Genomic DNA, 20,326 nt, shown 5'->3' with positions numbered 1-20,326 from the left:
TCTTTTTAATCTAATTTGTTTTAATGTTTTTTCTTTTTTTTGGTTTTTTATAACTGTTGATCAATGACAGTTTGGCTGTCATCTGTTTATTATTGTAAAAATCACAACTTGAAAAGACAACTCCCTTCTCAAAGAAAAGAACAGGGTTTTTTTGTGCTAAACAAATGCTGTGCATTGTCTCTTTAGTATTCTGCATGTTTAGAATTAAAATGGGCTTTGGGAAACACTTAGCACTTGCAGAACATCTGCAATTTTGAAGACATGTTTATGAGGGATAGAGGAAAGTGCAGAATGATACTTGCTCTAAGTTTATGAGTTGAGGCATCCATCTGTAACCAGAGAAACTGTAGTCCATGGATATCAGTCTAGTTATGGATGTCAGATGTTTACATATATGGGATGTTGAAATCATGTGCTGTATTTAAGAAAATTACTTCAGCTTTTTTCTTAAGACATGTATGTGTGTGAGAATTCCACTGGCAGTGCATATTGTTTTTATGATGTATTTTGAGTACAAATTGCAGCCATTCCAATACAGTGAGAAGACTGAAAGAGAAAAGTGGGGGTAGTTATTTCTGTGGGCTAGAGGAGTCAAAGTCACAGACCAGTGCTCTGTGGCTTTTGGTAGGAAGCTTTCAGGCAAGGCTTGGCCTGTGCAGGATTTGCTGGGTTGCTGCATGTGCCTTGAGGGAACAATCCCCCTCCCTAGGAGGATGAAGTGGGAGATGAGACTCCCCTGTGCTCCTGAAGGATCAGAGACTTGACCCTGCTGTCCCAGGGAGATGTTGCTGGTCTGCACCCAGGACCTGTCACTTAAAGCCATTGAGTGTTTCTGGCTCAGGTCACATGAGCTGTGTGGGGTTTCTTCAGGGTTGGTACTTGCTTACCTACTGTGAAAGCTGAAGCCTCCTATCCAGGAGGGTTTGTGATATGCTGAGGTATCTATGGAAACAGGTTGGTTGTGCTGAGCTTTAGAATCTGGGAATAGGTTTAGAAAAAAGCCTAAATTAATGTATGTACCTTTTTTACTCCCAGCTGCACCTGTGTCTGTCTGTGTACTTTGTTTCTGATGTTGATTCTTCAGAACTGGACTTCACATCTCTCAGCTTGGAAACTAAAAGTATTTGTGCATACTGTCAAAACTAAATAAATACAAGATGAAACTTACGCTTGAGTTTGTTTTTGTGAGTTTATGATGAAACACTCATCTGTACCTTTATGCCCTTACTTTCATCTAAATAAACTGTAGGTGCTAATCAAGAAACATGCTGCATAAAAGGACAGGGAATTTACTGGAGGTATGCCCCAAACTGTATTTGGAGATGATGGAATACAGTCAGCTGATATGATGTATTTTTGGGAAGGGGAAAAATAAATTTTATTCAAAACCTACATAAGCTTGTAGTACCTACAAAAGCTTGTGTTGTAGTATTGATCCTTTGTTTCCCAGAGACGCTGTGGATACCCCTTCCTTGAAGGGTTGAAAGCCAGGTTGGATGGAGCCTTGAGCAACCTGGTCTACTGAAACTTGTCTCTGCCTGGGGAAGAGGTGGGAAGCTTGGAACTGGATGCTCTTGAAGGCTACTTCCAGCCCAAACCATTCTGCTATTCTGTGATTTTCATGTAGCTCTTAATTTGGTGTAGAAGGAGCTTGCTCGAAGCTTGCCAGATACAGTATGACCAGTGAGAGCTCCAAAGCAGGGTCAGCCTATATTCTAGTAATTTGTTCAGGTGAGCAGAGCCTTAATCCTTCCAAAAAACCCCCATCTCTAGTTTTGGGAGAAGGAGAGAAAAGGAGGTGTCTTGTTTGCAAAACAAAACGAATGATACAATACAGTGCATTTTGGAAACAATTACATTGTTCAGCCTGTGGTATGTTGGCCTTGCAACATTTTCAGTTCACCCTCCTGTGAGCCTGTTTGTAATAAACCAAAAGATCAGTAAATTTATGGAGTAATAAAGGTTTTCACATCATTGTAATACAATCAGTGAAAATATCAGAAGTAAATTCTAATAATATGTTTCAATGGTTGAACACCTGATTGATTGAAAACATTGGTGATAATTAAGCACATTAAAATTTCATTTTTAAAGTGTGTTGAAACTTAAAGCAATCTGACTTTTGGCCTCAGCTCTTTGAATAAAAAAGGTGTAACTTCTTAATTAAAAGGAGGGGATTCTTCTAAGGCTGTATGAGAAGGTAAGATCTAGTTGTCATTTGTAATGGAGAGATTGTAACAGAATGAAAAATGCTTGGGGCTAAGCCTTAGCAGGATATGCAAAATAAAAATTCTTTTGAGGCCATTCTAGGAAGTACAGTTGGATGCAGTGTTTCTGTAACTGAGATCCATGGTTTCTTTTCTTTTTTTTTCCTCCAAAAGCAATTCCATTATTAAAAGAAACAAACCAAACGAAGCCCAACAAAAAAACCCCCAGTGAACCCTGAAGAGTTACGTTTCTTCATGGCTCTTTTAGTGCAGATGTTTCATGTGGTGCTCTTCCCACTGGGTGGTGCCATATTCCCTGTGTATAGCCAGCGGCTGCCCAGCGTCTTGCGGCTACTTGCATGTTGCATTAGGATTTAGTGTAATCTGTTCTGCTTTTGAAAATAATCCCAAATTTTACTTGTTTTCCCAGTCCCAGTTCTGAAGTAGGTGGTGACTAGAAATGGACATAAAGCACAAGCTATGTGATAGTTGAATAATTGTGCATCATAGGCATTTTATTCCTGCAAGGCTGTTGCTTTCTGGACCGTGCTAGATACCTTAGCACCTTTCAGATGTGACAAAACTTAACGAGTGGATAACTTTGAATTCTTCAACCCAATACTTCCTTAAGGAATGGAGGAAAACTTTGGTTACAAAGTGCAGTAACTCCTTGCGTTTTGTTCTTCAACCCCCTCAAGACTTAAACATAGCATGCATTTTTGTATGATTAAATGGCATCAAGATTCTTATTACTTTCTGTCTGCTTATCAGCATTAACCAGCTTATACTGGGCAGACAACCAGACATCAGTAAAACAACACAGAGTGGCCAATGTGAAACTGCAAAATTACAGGAATAAAAATAAATACATCTACTTGTGAATACATATTCTCTGGTTTGGCAGGCATGTATATTTTCCTACCCACAGAGATAATCAGGGTCCAGTTCTGATTTCTGTGAGAGTCTAATTAAAGCCTTTGCGGTTATAATAGCAAATTTACAATAAATGCATTGTTCATGCAAATCCTGTATTTACCATTTTTCCTGTCCCTCACTTCCAAGTGGTGGTAGCATGCAGTAGGGCTCAGCAACTTATTTTGAATGGCAAGAATGGGAAGTGATAAGTAACTGGGATGATCCTTCGTTTAAAGTATTGCTGTGGTTGCTATTTTGATGCAGCTCATTTCCTGCCTATGCTTCTGGTATGACAGAAAGTAGCAGTCAGTAGTAGACAGTACAGTAAACAGTGTCAAAGCAAATGGGAAGATAGTATTAGATTATACATTTTGTTGCTATCAGCCATTATTCTCTCATCTGTATTTCCTGTAGTGCTATTTCTACCATCTGTCAGAAAAGAAACTGTCTTATACATGAGAAAGATTTGCTTTTAGTTGCTTTTCTCTGACTTCATTATTAAGTCTGGCATTTGGTTAAAATCTCTTACTACAATAGAAGTTCCCACTGAAAAACACCTGGGCCTGAGCAGAACTACAGAGAAATAAAACATATTTTTGACAGTTGCCTTTGAAAATTCTGATTTTCTTATATCTGATGAAAAAAAGAAAAAGAAAGAAAAGCCTTGGTGATGAATAGCATTAAGTGTTGAGAATGGCTTTCTTATAAACCATTTAGTTTTAATTCAGGCATAATTTCAAAATGGAATTCCATCAAATAATTTTCTTAGGATAAATAAATAGACTAAAAAGTCTTAAATTCAGCCTGGATTTTAATAGAATTAGAACTTGTTTCCATGGTTTTATATAGCAACTCTACCAAAAGGGAAATTGAAAAGTCTGCTTTAAGTCTGATAGAATATAAACATGTGGTGCATGATGCACATGGTTTTCTTCTTTTTGGGTATCCCTTCTTGGCTTGCAAATGCAAGGAAACATTTCTGAAAATCAGACCAGTTAAGAAGGAGTTACTTAACTAGGTGTGACAAATTAACAATTTTGTCTTACATTAATACTAGGTATTTAAATAATACAATAAATTCATCTGCCACTTACAGAATCTAAGGGGAAGATGGTTTGCTGACAGCAGAAAAAAATAGCATTAAAAATCAAAGTATGCTTTTCTTAGGCATAAGGGTAAGGCTTCGTACATGGCATACAGAATTGGAGATATTTGTCAGAGCTGTTAAAACAAAGGGCTGCTGCTGAGGGCTTTGCTGAGACTTGAGGAAGGTGGGACTCCAGAGCCTGTGGCAGACTTCAACTCAAAAACTTGGCCTTGCTCAGTTTCAATGAGGGGAACTGCCCCCACCTCTGGTTTTTAACAATCAATAACAATTCAGTCTTGGCAAGATTGAGACAGATCCTATTTCAAAACATCAGAGATTGAATTTTGTTCACAGGCAGCAGGGAGACTTTTGTGACAGAATCTGGTGTGAAGGGTAAGTAAATTTGAATATTGTGAGTGTACTGAAGGAAGTTCAGTTTGAGTGATGTGTGATAACAAAACTGCAGTAGCACATTCAGATAACTGAAACTTGTATCCAAAATACAACTTGAGACTTTTCTTCATTGTAATTTTGGTATAAAAGGTAAGGAAGCTAGCAAAAACTTATTCTTTTAAATACATTATTTTTGAGATTTTTTAAAAAAATGTTTTCTTTACTTTCTGTTCTACTACTATTTTTTTTATAAAAGTCTTTTATTCCTTGACGCCTCCCTGTTTATCTGCTCCCAGAGTGCTTATAATATTAAACTCTTCCAGGCGAATTTCTAAGCATGAACTTAAGATACTCATTTACCTTGTTAAAGGACCTAATTTGATACAAATGGAATTACTTAAAATATTTAGACCTAGTTAAAATTTTGAATTGACACTCAAAGTGTGCTGGTTCATGCAAAACTTATGACAAAGATTATAGGAGTTAGTCTGTCCTCTGACTGATTTGTAAGTAGGTGATCTCAAAATTGTCTGGCTGCTTGTGGTTTGGGTTGGTTAGTTAGTTAATATGTTTCTGTAAGGTTATCTAAGTAGCCCTGTGGTTTTTAAAGAGGTAGCAGTGAACTGAGAAACACCCTTACCTTACTTGGGTTTGGAGGTTTGGAAGTTGCATATCTGTGTTTTAGGGTCAGGCTAAGGCAGGGATGAGATACCCAGTACCTTTATGGCTGCAGTTGTGCCCTGTAGTTCCTGCATACCTTCCCTTACATAACACAGAATAGAAAAAATTTAAACTTGGAGCAAGATGTGCAACAAGCTGGTAACTGGGAGAGCAGTGGCTGAGCAGAGATTTGGAGCAAAGAGCTCTGCAGAGACGGTGGGAGAGGCAATCTCATCTTTTTCATTTATTGATGTGTTTTTTGTTCACCACTCTTTAATGGTGATAAGAAATTTCATTGACCCATATTTTGTTTATCTTTTAAGATCAAGCTGGTAATTTCTCCACTCTGTGCAATCTGTGTGCAGTTCTTTTCTGTGTCAAGATGGGTCTGTGCTGTTGGCAGACTGTTGAATTACACTTCTTTCATGCCTGCAGTACAGCTGTAATAAAATAGTAACTGCAGGCTTTTGTGTTTCATGGCTGTGCCTCATTAGATTGAATTTCAGAACATCCTCTTCTAGTCTCTGCTTACCTTTTTTCAGTCCTAGATCTTTGCACATCTTGTGTCACTTCCTATACCTGCTTCTGGTTTTCACAGAATCACAGAATTAATCAGGTTGCAAAGGACCACAGTGGGTCGTCTGGCCCAACTTCCCTGCCCAAGGAAGATCAAAACCAAAGTTTTCCTTTGCTTCATTCAGGTCTCCTCCTTTTACCAGTGCCCTTTATCAGTTATATGGAGATCGTTGGTTTTATTCTTTTGTTTAGTTATTTGTACAGCCACTTCTTATGCTCCTTTGATCATCCTTCATATGCATTAAACAAGGAGCCATAAACTGCAGTCCTGCAGATTTTCAAGCACCCCTCTCTGAGGCTTGAGCTGTAAGTGGGGCTACTTGGTTGCTTTGCTGTCTGGCAATTCCCTATGTCAGTGGATTCTGCACAAAACCATCTGCAGTACAGATCAACCAGTGCAAAAGCAATTAAAAACTTTATAATTTAATGCTTAGAAACTTATTTTAATCTTTCTCTTTCAGATGAGCACTTTTGCTGTGAAGACTCACAAAGATGGGTTTTAAATTAAAAAAGATGGACCTTATTAAAGGAAATAAAATGCTATCCTAGAAGTTAAACTAGGACCTGTATATTCTAATAAACTCTACCAAAATGCTTTTCTTCTTTAATTAGGAAAGCCAACATGATCAATTAATGGGAAGATCAGTACTATTCAAATATTTAACTTACCTCTTTTTATGGTTGAATTTTACATGTTTTCAGATGACTGTGTATTTATCATTGCTTCCCAATGATAAATAATTAAACCTGTGTTTTTCCACTTGGAATACGAATAAAAACAAGATGAAGAAAAATACTGATGTAGAAATGGGTTTAGCTGTAAAACCATGTGTTTGCTGTTGTGTGAGCCCTTTCTCAAAGGACATTTGTGTTTCTTTTCCTTTTTTTCAAAGATGAATGGAACATTTAATGTTCTAGGCCTTACTATTGTCCCTAGAAACAGAAAAGTTGAAATAGTATAAAAATTGCGTTGTTGTCTTATGGCATCCAAAATACGGTGAAATTCCTGAGACAGATTGTGCTAGCAGAAACATGATGTGGACTGAGAAAATAATTTTTTCTCATTTTGAAACTTCCTTGTTAAATGCATATTGAAGCAAACTCTGGTGAGAAGCACTTGTGTAATCATGTGGATATTACCTGCGTAGTGAAACCTGATCTTTTTTGGTAATTGCAGATTTCCATAATTCCCTTAAGAAGTCTTTCTGAAGACAGTCCACTTTGATCATACTGTTCCCCAAATTAGTATTTATTGAAGATGGCAGCACTCTTTCCTTCCTGTATGAAGCTATATCACGTGTGAATATTTATGTGTATGTTGAAAATATGTTGATATACATTCTGTTGCACAGATGTCTTACTTCAGTAGGAAAGTTGTTTAATTCATAGATCAGTATCTAACATAAGGAGTAGTAAAGAACTAGGCATTTCTCATGAAATCTGATATGAATGCAAGCTGCTACTGTTTACCTGATTATTAAAGGCAAATCAGAACCATACCTTTTGAGATTCAGGTTTGTCTTTAGGCCACAGTGGGAAGGCTGAGGCTCAGTGGTGCACAAAAATCAACAGTGATAAATATTTATTACAGAAGAAAGTGTTTCAGAATGAGATTTGACCAAACCTGTTTGAGGGAACAAATAAAATAAACATCTCGTGGCAACTTACTCTTGGCCCTGTTTCCATATGTGGTTTTAGGCTATTTAGGGGAATTAATGATGGTGAAGGTGGTAAGGTTACACAGCAAGGAGGTTGCAACACTTAAAAAGGCAGAGAGGAGGAAGGTCATAGAGAAGGAAGGAAGGCAAAAAAGGGACAAGAATTAAAGCTGGAGAAGGAGAAGGATGAGGAACTGTAAAACTGGCAGGTGGCAGAAGTGCATTCACCTCAAGCAGCAGCAATTGGAAATGGGGCAGTAAGAAGCACATGGTGGGTACCTGTGTACAAGGAAACACAGGGCTGGGAGTAGCAAAAAGCCATGGTTCAAAACTGGCAGGGCACAGTGAGGGCTGGCAGCTCCCTGGGGACTGCAGGGACACCCCATGGGACTGGCAGTCAGGAGCAGGCAGCCAGGGGCATGAGGGCAGCCCCAGCCCTGAGCATCAGGCATCTCCCTGGGGACAGGCTGAGGCTGGGGCAGGACATGGGCCCGTGGGCGTGTGGGGGTCAGGATCAGACACAGCCTTGAGATGGCAGGACATGGCCACAGTGATGTGCATGGCTACAAACAGTTGTTGGAGACTAGAATGGGGAAGGCAAGGTGTGCTGTTTGTGGCTGCATGCATGAAGTCATTAATTAAATGTCATAAGCACCCATAAATTTTGTTACACTGTTGTATTTGTTGATGTATGCTGTTGTCTTCTTGTATTGGTTAAAAGTGGTAAGAATATATAAACAATCAGAAATGTGAAATAAAAATATAGTGGTGAGATTTGTAGCTTCTGAAACTATACTGATCTTGCTTACCTTATTTATAATCAAAATAATCAAAAACTATGTGATGCATGATTGCTCAGCAATGTGAAAGAGAAAATAGTTTTCCGCCTCATATTTTATTTTTCATTTTGGTAAATAATAATATTTCACAATTATGATAAAATGGCCTGCATGTCATCTGGAAATAAGGAGATGGTTTGAGCTTTCCTCTTAAATGTTATTCTTACTCTCTAATCATTGTATTAGTACATCTCCCAAAATGCTCTTGCTCTAGGAAATTTCCCTAACTGTAGTGATTGAAAATTGGTCATGCATTTACGTGCAGTGGGAAATTGAAGATATTCCTTTGGGCGTAATTTTTCTCAGAAATATTTTAACATCATTAATAATGTATTAATTTTAACATCATTAATAATGTAACAGGCTTAAGCAAGCCATAGACTAAGTCACTTCTGATCTGCACGATAATTATTCCTACATGGCAATTAGTATTACAATAAGTATGTAAAGATGGTGCTGGGGGGAGAATGTACATGTACTGTATTTTTGGAGGCTAGATAAACTTTGATTGATGATGTGACCCATTTCAATTCAAGTTGCTTACTCTGGTAAGCAACTGGGATTAAAAACATGTTTTCTGATTAAAGCTCACACTATTGCTGTAGAAGAAGAAGAAGAGGTAATAGATATTGGTGGAAAATCATAAGAAAAAGAATCTTGCTTTAAACTAGGCCATTTAAGGTAGTTGTGGTCATTCACCATTGCAATTGTGACTCCATGGGTCACGTTGGGCAGCTTCTACTGGGTATGAACAGACTCTCAAAGTGAGACATGCATTTGAAGATAACAAAGTGAGTGTCTATTGGTCCACAAACATAAAAGACAGAGAAGGTTTAATGAACTCCTTGGCTAGATATCTAAATGTGTCTGGTCTGCAGCAGGAATCTGATGAGCCTTTGCTGGCCAGGCAGCTGTGAATGAGGTGGAAGAGGAAATCTTTCCCCCTTTAAACAAGCCTGCCTTGTTTCTACATTGCTGTTTCTACATTGCTGCCACCTTCTTTGGGCTTTGATGCCTTTCCACCTTGATGTTTTTCCTCCTGAATCCTTAAGCTGGTAACAAATCCTGTGTCACCAGTCCTACCTTTTTTGGTGGTTTTTCCTTTCTGAGCATGCATGGCTGTCCTCTGAACTTTCTCTGAGGTCTTTCCCATATCTGCACAACTTTCTTACAAGTCAGCCTGAACCAAGGTCAGGCTGCCATGGCGTGTGTGAGACACAGCAAGATTGATACCCTTGGGAGAGGTCACTGAGCAAGAATATTAAACACTGAGGTCACATACTGTGAGACATCAAATGAGGAACTTAAATGAAATTAATTATTCTTACATTGTAAGTGATTTAGGAGTTTTTAATATTGTGGCGGTTTTAAAATAACCAATAAATTAAAATATATTTTTAAAATAATCTACAAAATTTTATTTTAATGCTAAATATTTGCTTTGTGGCAGTGCTTCTGTTGCCACTACTTCAGTTGCTAATAATGCAGTTTGAAGAAGCAGGAAACGCTGCTCCTGGCCTTGAATGCTCAGTTCAAGTCTCCCTACAGTTTTGGTTTTTTTTGAAGATTATCCAGACACACAACCTGCACCTGTCCTTTCTTCTGTTCTAGGCAGTGGTCCCCATCATGATCGAAGTTGTGTTTACAACCAGAGCAACATAGTAGATGGAGTTTACTGCCTCCCAATAGCACACTGGATTGAAGTCTCTGGACATACTGATGAGATGAAACACACAACCGATTTCTATTTCAATATTGCAGGACATCAAGCTATCCATTACTCCAGGTAAAAGAAATGTGCAGATCTTGGCTGGTGTCAAATGTTACAGAAACAAAAGATCTGAACTGGCATATCTGAAAACTGCATTTGAAGTAAGGAGTGTTTGTATGTATGTAACAGTAAACTTTAACAAAGATTCAGCATGTCTTTGCAATTAAATGTCAGTTTAGCAGATCCTTAGTTCAAGGATACCTCTACCCTGTATGTGCCTGTTACATTGCATCACATCTGAAAAAGTTTTGTGCCAATTTCTGGATAATCATTTTCAAATGCTTGTCTATATACATGTGTAAAATTGCATGTATCTTATGTGTTTGGTTTGGGATATTTTTACTGAAGAACTTGTCCTGAGAAACAAAAATAATATAATCCAGCACTGGAGTTTACTGGTGACATGTTGTCACTCTTGTGTGGCAGCCACTGCAATTACTGACAGCAACTTTTGATGACTTCTGCTTCTGGGCATGTATTTAACAAAATATTAAAACTTAGACAAACCTTAAAATGTTTGTATTCCATAGTGCTCACTTGAGTCCACTGTCCCACTGGTGAAGCATCCTGGCTTGCATAAGGAGACAGTAAAGGTTTGAGGAGGGCACCCAGCCTTTAGGGCTGCAGATGAAGCACAGGCTGTATTTGGAGCAACAGGGTGAGCACTGGAGGTTAGCAAAGTGCACTGAGGAATTTGGGACCCTATGTAGCTTTTTCCCCTATCTCCAGCCAATTGATACAGCAGGAAGTTTTGATAATAGTTGTGTGAATGCTGGCAGTCCTGATATGCCACATGCATTACAGAAGAGTTAGTTATCCTAAAGGGATGTGTATTTTTTTTTTAAGAAATCAAACCACCTTGTACTTTCATTAGGCTGTAGCATTGTTTTGTGTGAATTTCTCCAGACCACTTTATCAGCTACACCAACCTCACCATGGTGTCTCCTCTTTGTGCTCTTTATCTCCACCCTCTCACAGAGTAGGAAGGAGAATTGTCTTTTCCTCATTAGACTTGCAGTGTAAGAGGGAAAGATTTCTTCCCCTTGGTATCTTTTGGAATAGCAGGGATTCATAAACACTGTCAGGCACATGTAGGTATTTGTGGTACCTTTTCCCTGAGACCCCCTCAAGTTATGTAGTATGCCTGGTAGTCTAAAGTGTTATGTGGATCTTAAACATCTGTTTCCAACATCCTATCAGAGTAAAGAACTTGTTTATTCCAAAGCACAGACTTGTCAATCCCAAGTAATCTTTGCTTGGCAGAGACATTTCTTGAGAAAGAAGAACAGCTGTCAGAAAGTGAATATCTGAGTACCAAAGGCTAACTTATCTTCCTTTCCAGAGGCAGCAGTGATCCATTAATGCTGCCTTATCTACATGACTATGTGTTTCAAAGATTAGGTAAAGAGCTGCAGATTCTGCTAGAGGATATCTGAAGAAAATTTTCTGGGCTGTGTAGTCTTTTGCAGATGAAGGTCTTCTCCTTCATTCCCTTCTCTCACACACATACCTTCATTGAAAGGCAACCTTATATGTACATCTTAGTAACTCTTATCTCATTTCTTTGAGCTATATTAAGCAAGCGTACTCTGTAAACTCCTGTCACATAATTTTTTCTAATACTTTGAAGATATGCAGCCTTAAATGTTTTTTTTAATTACTAACAGCTGGGGGCAGATTCACCATTCTGCTGGTTATAACAAAGCAGCCCAAAAATAAAAATCTATTTTAGATTTTTTTGTTGTTGTTGGCAGAGCAGCTGAAGTGAGTTGATGAAAATGCCTTTATTTTGCAATGGATTTATTAATTCAGAAGAGTACTATGAAGATTAATACAAATTTTTTTAAATACCCATATACCCCCCATTCTCCCCAAAGCAAAACCAAACTCAAACAGAAGCAAAAAGTCAATCCTTCTGACTTTTCTGACTCTCATCAGAGTATGATCAGATCATGGTTTTCCAGCTAAGATTGCCTTTTTCCATGCTGTACTGAAGGCAGCAGTGCTGCAAGGAGCATTATGACCACAAATTCTGAGTCCTGTCACCCCTTGTATGATCCTCACAGTGGTGGAGGCTGGAAAGAAGTGATTTATCAATGAAAACTTTTGATGTGAGCCCATCCTCTATGTTGCTCCACTTAACAGGGCTGCCATGTGTGAATTAATGAGAAAAGAAGGTTTTCCTCTGTCAAAGGAGGTTCCCACATGAGCCTTGTGACTGATTTTATTTATCCTCTGTTGAATCACAATTAGAAACAATTGCTCTGAGCTTTGTTGCCATCTTGCTTCTTCATAAAACATGAGCTTCTGCTTTAACTGGATTGCAGCAGGATGAGAAGAGCCTGCCTCTGGCTGGAGCCAAAACCAATTTTGCACTATGCAGAGGCGGACAACAGTGCTCTGAGGAATCAGATTTTTCTTATTTGATGTAGATGCATCTCTCATAATTTAGTGAACTTACATTTAAACTTATGTTTAGAGAACTCATTTTGTGTTGGTCATTCAGGTAGGAGAATATATAATGTGGTTTTTAAGCACAGCAGGAGTTGAACTAATTTCTTGTAAATGTGAAATGGAGCTTTCCCACAGCTAGGAGTCATGACTGATACCTTTATGGCATTAATATTCATTTTGGAGATGTAATGACACCTTTAACCAAAATCTGATTCAGGAAAAAAAAAAAAGCCAAACCAAAACAATCAGTTTCTCTTTTGTGTTAGATATTACTGCAATATGATGGCTTCAAATTGTAGGAGAGTTCACTTAGGATGAAGAGTTCACTTAGGATGAAGTAATTTTCCAAAGTAAATTAGAATTATTGTAATATTTTCTGAGGGTAGATGACTTCAGAAAATTTGTGAATCTGGGCCATATTATCTCTGTTTCAGTTCCATCTGTGAAAGGCAGAAGTTCCTAATTTGTAGATGTAGTATACCTTATTATTTATATAAAAACATCTGCATTTCTTGGAAGAAAGGCATTACATAAGAGCAAGAGAGGGAATGACACCTGAAATTACAAAATCCTTAAATAATATGTTGAAGACAATGATGCTTGATGACAGAATTAGGTGCTATGGAAATTAATATCTCTGATAGGAAAAGCCATCTAGTTAGTTTCCTGTTTCTAGACTAATTTTAGGTGTGTGCTTTTTGTGAGTCATACTTCTTAAATCTGACAAAGAAAAATAATTTTTACATGCTTTGCATGTAAAATGCAGATAAACTGGAATGTGTAAGTGAATTCCCCAGACAACAACCTCTGTAACTGTGGTATTGTATGGCTGTTAAACATTTTGGCAGAAAATACCCAATTAGCAATCCACAGTCAGGGGAGCCACTACATGAGAGTAGCCATGGGTCCTGACAACATTTTTTTGAGGTACGGGTTTCTTTAGTACCTTTTTTGCATTTCAAATATATACACATACATATATGCTATTAAATACTAATATTTCATGTTTATGGAGTGATTGGGAATTTGACAAATGTGTTGCTATCATCAATGGTTTTTTTCCCTAAGACAAAATTAAGGTAACGATAAAATAAAATTTACTCCCATGCTTGGAAATACTATTTTTGTTTCTCAATGGTTGCAAATGAAACACAATTTATGATGTAGTATGTACAAATGCTTTGTGGCTTGTTGGTGAGACAGTTTCCTACAACACTGCCAGTAATATAGGTTATAACCTAAGTTAGGTGTTGAATGGGAATGATCAGGAGAGTCACATAAGATGTGTGTCCCTGCTTCATTGTAAATGTTAATGTGCATAGGTAAGTGAATGAAGAATGATCCAGGGCAAAATGGAAATGCTTCATTTTTACCTTTTGGAGGCGCTAGAGCAGTATTTAGCTGATGGAGCACAGAATTTCTTTCTATGGGAAAAATGAGCATTTACTTGATTGATATGCATCTTTAATTAGGTGGTAAAAAAGAACTTGGTTGAGTATATTTGGTTCAGTATGAAATTAGAATTGCCTTTGAAAAAGATACAAGAGAGAGCACTTTTTTTTTTTAGTCTTTAATTCCTCTTTTTACTGGTTGTAACTCATTCACAAAATAAAATGCCTTTCTGTTTTAAATATAATTCTTAGCTATTTTTTATTACTGAATTGTAAAAAAGGCTTCAAATAGTAAGCTGTCACAAAAACCCCCTAGAGTGCAGTGACATGTGCTACCATAATAGAAAGCTGCACTGATATTTTATGCCTACATCATGAATTAAGAGAAAAGGTGATGATGTCTACAGAGATTACCATAATTAACATTAAAGGCTGAGAGCTAACTGTCCCCTGTGCCTAAAGAATACTTGTGATATTAGAGAAAAGAATAAGAAATAATGAGCTCTGGAACAAAATTCATTGATTGTATTCTAGTAAAATAGTCCTGATCAAAAGGACTTAACATCAATAAGAGTTCATCCTTTGATTTCAGTACTTGGGGTTCTAACTGTGAAGTTATCTGCTCATTTTGTACATTAAGTAATGAAAATATTCAAAGGCACATTTTTTTGATATGTTTATCCCATAAACTAGGGTATCTGACTACTGCTTTGAATTGTTTTATTGTACTGAGCTATAGTCTGACACTAATATGAATTGGAACCATTGTTTCCTTACCAATGGGAATCACCTTTTATAGAATGGTTCAAAGGTTAATTCTATTTTTTGTCCTTTGTGTGTCTTCATTTTTTCTACATCACCTCCAGCTGGAGCTGGGAAATGCTTTTACTAGCCTCTGTTGTGAAGAAAATGGATTTCAAATCAGCGTAAGAAGTGACACTCAAGCAATTTTTTATTTAAGTTCTTGAAAATGAAGAGGGAGTGTAAGGCAAGAGGACCAGCAGTGAGAAGACAAATTATGAGGCTAGAATTTGATCCATTTTTAGTCCTTATTTGTTTTCATGTATGTAATTTAGGTGATCTCTGTGTTGGCTAACAAATGCATTTTTCTTCATCATTTGTTGTCCATGCAAACAAAAAGCTTCTCCTTTCGTGAACTCCCCACACCGTGCCCTACATAATAATGTAAAACCAGGAAAAATTAATCTATTTTTCTAATTTTTGTGATCTTGCTTAGGCAGGATGGCACTCAGCAGGGATAGCTCAAGCCAGGCTATTATTGAGTTAGCTACAAATCTCAGTCTTGTGAACTGTGAACAGAAATAGAGTTAGGATGTGCCAGCAATGCAATCACATGCCATGAAGTGGAATACTGTGGATGAACTAGATGGCAGGAACTCTCTTTTCAATTATTTTGATTTTTTGAGCATTAGCAAATAGCTGTTGCCAGCACAGCTCTGGTTCTCTTGCTGTGACCTACTGCCTGAGCACCCAAAAGGAGCTTGACATGGAAACTCCTGGATGTCACTCATTTCTAATTGCATTTCTTGTGAGTGCCATGGTAGCAAGGGAAATCTACTTTTAGAAAAGGTGATTTTTCCAGGAGAAAAAAAAGTCACCGAGCTTCTAGATGAAAGATTTTTACATGACTGTCACCAGCATTTGAAGCCCCAGTATTACTTCCACCTCCCATGACTGGTATGTCAAACCTGATGAATGGCCATTAGCCAGCAGGCTGCCAGGTTTGTTGCTTTCTTCAGCGACTGAGGGACACAAATTTTTGGCTAGGCTTTGGGATGAAGTTGAGGTAATGTCCGATGAACAGTACACTCCCTATGTGAATAAGCTAAAGAAAAACTTAGCATGGTGTCTGGTTAGTCTTGTGAGTTTTTTCTGGAGGTTTTTTCCTGTAGTTTTCTTTACCATTCTGCCATTCTTATGTGGTTTTGGCATTGGGTGTTTGAGAATTTTTTATTTTAAAAAATTATTTTCTGGAATGAGTATTTTGTTAGTAAAATGGCAGCAAGCACAGTCTGGCTGTTGATGAGAAGATGAGGCCTTTAATCAATTGGCTGGTAACAGGTAATATTTACTTAAAACCACGTTGATCTTTAAAATGGATCTTTTCATAGATGTGCCTCTGCACAAAATGATTTCCTTACTTCTTAAGAAAAACTTAAAATTCTGTGTCATTCTGGGAGAAAAAAACAAGGAAGATTGGGAAGCCTCCATGGAAAAAGCTGGAGGAGTAAACGTAGTTCTGTTTTTCTCTGTGGGATATAACAGAAAAATGTTGATAGTCCAGTAAGTATGAATTTTTTGTGGGGTATCACTGTTAGGGAGCAGAAACTATTGTTGCTTCTAATTTCTCTGTGTGTTTTACTGTGTCTCCCTGCTGCTTGTTCATATTTATTCTGGAGATTTTCAGCCCTTTTTCCTGCCTCTTTACTCTTTGAAATTCAGGTTGTCAGTGAGGGAGTAAAGTTCTGTCTCCATTGGAAAGCAATTTGCTGGTGTTGCTGGCTGTGAATGAAATTGACTGAGATTGTGAAATCCTGGGCAATTTAGCTCACAGCTGGGATGACAAGGAAGGGGCAGCATCACTCTCTCACTGAAGATGATGTTCCAGTTGTCTTGCAGATATTTATTTCCTCCTAGCTTTTACATCCATTTATTAGGTGCTGGTAATTGCTGGCATTTCTTAATGCATTTTATCCAGAGATAGCAGAACTCTTTCTGAAAAGCAGAGATTGTGTACACATCCTGACTGGTATTTTGCTTACCAGGAGGGAGTAAATTCAGATTTCTGGTTGTTGTTGGAAAACCTTCACTAATGTAAGTTACACCTGATGAACCTGTTGAACCAGAGATGTGTGTTAGCAGAGTAAACCCACTCTGCCTCACCTTCCTGTGATTTTTTTGCAGGCACAGCTCCTAGGGCAGATTGGCCCAGCTACCCTGAGCTGACTCTTACAGAAAAACAGCCTCAGAACAATTGAGTTGTTACTCCCCAAATGTGGAAAGTGATACCATCAGATGTTTTATTACTACCAGATGGTTTGGTGTTTACTTACCTGCCCAGTGTATACTATATTTCTGAAAGAGGTGATCTGAAAGTCAAAAAAATCTGAAATAAACAACTGCATAGTTATTTTAAATGAAATGGGAAAAACATTAAAGGTACTTCATTTGAAACAGTAGCAAGCTGTAGCCATCAAGTTATGAATGCTACCTCCATCTTGCATAATTTTTGTAAATGCTGAGAGATATAAATGCAAGTTTTCATGCTTAAATGCTCCAGATATTTACAAGATAATTTAAAAAATGAACCTCTGTGTGAAAATATGAAGAGTCCTACTTAAAGGATAAAATTTTTTTATTAGAAAGGAAACTGGAATATAGCTTTAGTTCCTTTGAAGTGTGTCTCAGAAACATAAGTATTTTATTTCTCAAGAGTAAATAGAGATTATCAAATGGTTGCTGTATTTTCCCATATATAATTTTCTCTCTGTAAGGAAAAAAAAACCAACAAAGAAATGAACTACATTTGTCTTCCCAGGGAACATATTAAGAGGCTGAGCTGAAAATCTCTTGCTCCCTCCTTTAATGCTTGTACTTTGGGAAATTTAATTTCAGGGAGTCAGGTACATAATCCCTGCTGTTGTTCAGAAGTTTAATGTGTGTCCTCCCATGAACTGTGATAAAAATTGAGTCAAATGTCATAGACATTGCCAAGCTTTAAGAAATGTGTATTTCTTTATTGGTTCAGTAGACAGCATGGTTTATAAGTTTAAATGAAATGTCTTTTTTCTTTGATGTGAAAAACCTAGTAATAGAATATATGATTTTAAGCATCAAGAAAAGTATAAAGGCAAAATATGCATTTCAGTTTTAATGCAGACACAAGAAAATGTGGAATATATAAAAAATAATATTTGAATAGGTGGTTGCTTACTTTCTCCCTTTCTCCCCTTTCCTTCCCTCCTCTTCCCTCCCATCCATCAGCTGTGGGTCAGCAATGAGGCTCTCTGTGACTATCATTCAGTTCAGGGCTGGATGCTGGGCACTACTACAAGGGGATTGATGTTGGTGGGCTTCTGGAGCCTTTTCTTTTTTAATTATTATTTTTTGGTTTAAGTAACTTCTCCAGGACTGCCTTTTTAAAGCACTTCAGAACAGTTCTATCCAGTGCCTTCATTTTGCCATGAAGATCTGATAAGGAGGATATGCAGCTTCCCTAACAAAATAATTTCTCTAATGCTCCTTCTTTCTGTGGTCCAGCTGCCAGCTTGGAGGGTTGGCTGTGTGCAGACCAGTCCTAAAGAATGTTAGATACTGCTTTCACTGCAGAAGACTGAATTTCTCAGCTTCCTTGTAACAATGAGTTGCTTCAATCTGGTGAGATAAAAGGGAAAAAGCTTCTGAAATATATCTTTAGTCTTGGTAATAAGGCTATCCAGTATGTTTAACAAATGTACAAAGTCAAGCTTCAGCTGATAATGTAAACACATTTAAACAAACTTTAGTAACAGTAGGTCACTTTAGAATATTTGTTCAAATGCTTGGAAATTTCAATTTCCAAACAGGCTCAATGATACTGCTAGGAAAAGAAAGAAGTCTGAAAGGAAAAGAAAGAGACATTTTCAAAAAATAGAGAACCCCTGGTAATTCATGTCAATCTTTGCGCTCCAATAAAAACTGCAGCATTGATTGTTCATAAATTAAACTCTCATGATTTTTTCCCATTTTGTCATCCAAGACTTCTTCAAGACATTCCACTATACTTTGTAGTTTTGTGTTAAAAAGATACACATAGGTTCTTCTGGAACATCTTAGTAGCTCCATTACCATCCCAGCCTCAACATTTGATGTTGGCTACTCATCCACCAGGGTTATTAATCTTATGTTTAGAATCTAGAAACCAGGTACATTATCTAAAATGAAGTTTTCTGACAATTTTTTGTGGTAGCACTATACACATGTTATTCCTCCGATTTGATTTTCCTGTGAGAACACCTTATTTTAGATGTTTATGTAACTGATGTGGTGAGGTTAACCCCATTTTTCTCCATATTTCTTAGATGTTTCCCCCAGCCTTTGCTGTTCAAGTACATATCTGTCCCTCTTTAAAATTCAAATAAATGAACTGATGTGTGTTTAGAAATTCTGGATAAATTCTGGAATGAACACAGATACAGAGCTCATCAAGGCTGCTTGCAGATGGTACCACCAGGGATAAATGTACATCTTTCTCTGGCTGTTGGAGTTCTGAGAGATTCCATTATTTTGTACACGTGCATATGGTGCCATGTGGATCACAAGGCCACCTAGCAATAATCTGTGCTTTGCAATTATGCAATTTTCATTAATATGCACTTGTTTCTGAAGCATTGCAATGTATTTCCATTGGATCTGAAATGCTACGTTTTGAAAACTGGATTTATCTTTTATTGTTTTCCCACTCTAGATTACTAAGCAGCTGCTAATAGGTAAACTCTGAAAGAACACAAAATATATTTTTATTAATGATTCCCAAATCTTCTTGGGCATTAACCTAAAGTTCATTTGTAGCAGTTTGAGTCAATTTTGTTGAGATGATTTAACTTACAGGTGCCAGCAGTGGCATCATTCCCATTGCTAAGCATTGATGTTAGAAATTCTCGTTCCTAATGCCAAGACATTCATGGTTTATTGCTGTCTGGCTGAGTTTAGCAGCCTGTTGTTCTTGTGTTTCCGGGTATTCGTTCTAATTCAAAACAAGTGGGAATGCTGGCAATCTAACGGAGACATATGTAGGAAGTAACCATTGGCAACTATGGCTGCATCAGACAAGATTCTTTAATTGGAGCATTTGGGCATTAATGCTCACAAGCCAGTGGAGGAGTCCTTTCCTTTCCAGGTTGTTCAGTACAAGCCTTGGAACCTGATTCTCTTCTCAGGCTGTATTTCTGTAATTGGCACACTGTCTGCTTTCAGAGAATGTTTATAAAATGAAAGTGCAAGAAGAGTCGTTCCTTACAAAAGCAAATTTTGCTTTCTGCTGCATACAGTGTGCTCCTTAGGCATCCATTGAAACTTGTAAGTTTGAAAATAAATTCTGGCAAAGTCCTGTAAGGCTAGATCTGGACACCCTGTCCTACAAGGCATTGGTGTGCTTGTGAATCATTACTTTCTTATCTTCACAGTAGAAATACATAGAAAAATGTGACATAAAATATTTCACTTTGAATACACGGAGAATAACATTTAATCTTCCACATTTCAGTTCTGGCTGTGTGGGTAAAGTTTTGTGTGACCACATTACTTTAGATCATATCTAGACTAGAGACAAAATAGATTATAAAAAAGTATAAGAGATAAATAATTTGCTTTAAG

General features: G+C 37.5%; 1 protein-coding gene across 4 annotated transcripts in view; it reads left to right on the top strand.

The window, feature by feature from the left end:
- EPM2A (EPM2A glucan phosphatase, laforin) overlaps positions 1–20,326 on the top strand; it is a 35,135-nt gene that overhangs the window by 2,173 nt on the left and 12,636 nt on the right. For 3 of the 4 annotated variants that reach the window (XM_077175514.1, XM_054628853.2, XM_077175516.1), the window contains one exon: positions 9,947–10,121. In XM_077175514.1, coding sequence (XP_077031629.1) covers positions 9,947–10,121 — 175 coding nt within the window. Of the gene's footprint in view, positions 1–9,946; positions 10,122–16,134; positions 16,256–20,326 lie in introns of those variants that run through there. The other variant, XM_077175515.1, reaches the window with a different exon arrangement.

The sequence above is a fragment of the Agelaius phoeniceus genome, chromosome 3 (genome assembly GCF_051311805.1).
Source record: "Agelaius phoeniceus isolate bAgePho1 chromosome 3, bAgePho1.hap1, whole genome shotgun sequence".
NCBI classification, from domain to species: domain Eukaryota; kingdom Metazoa; phylum Chordata; class Aves; order Passeriformes; family Icteridae; genus Agelaius; species Agelaius phoeniceus.
Note: the sequence above shows the minus strand (reverse complement) of the source record. Positions and strands in the feature narration are given on the sequence as shown.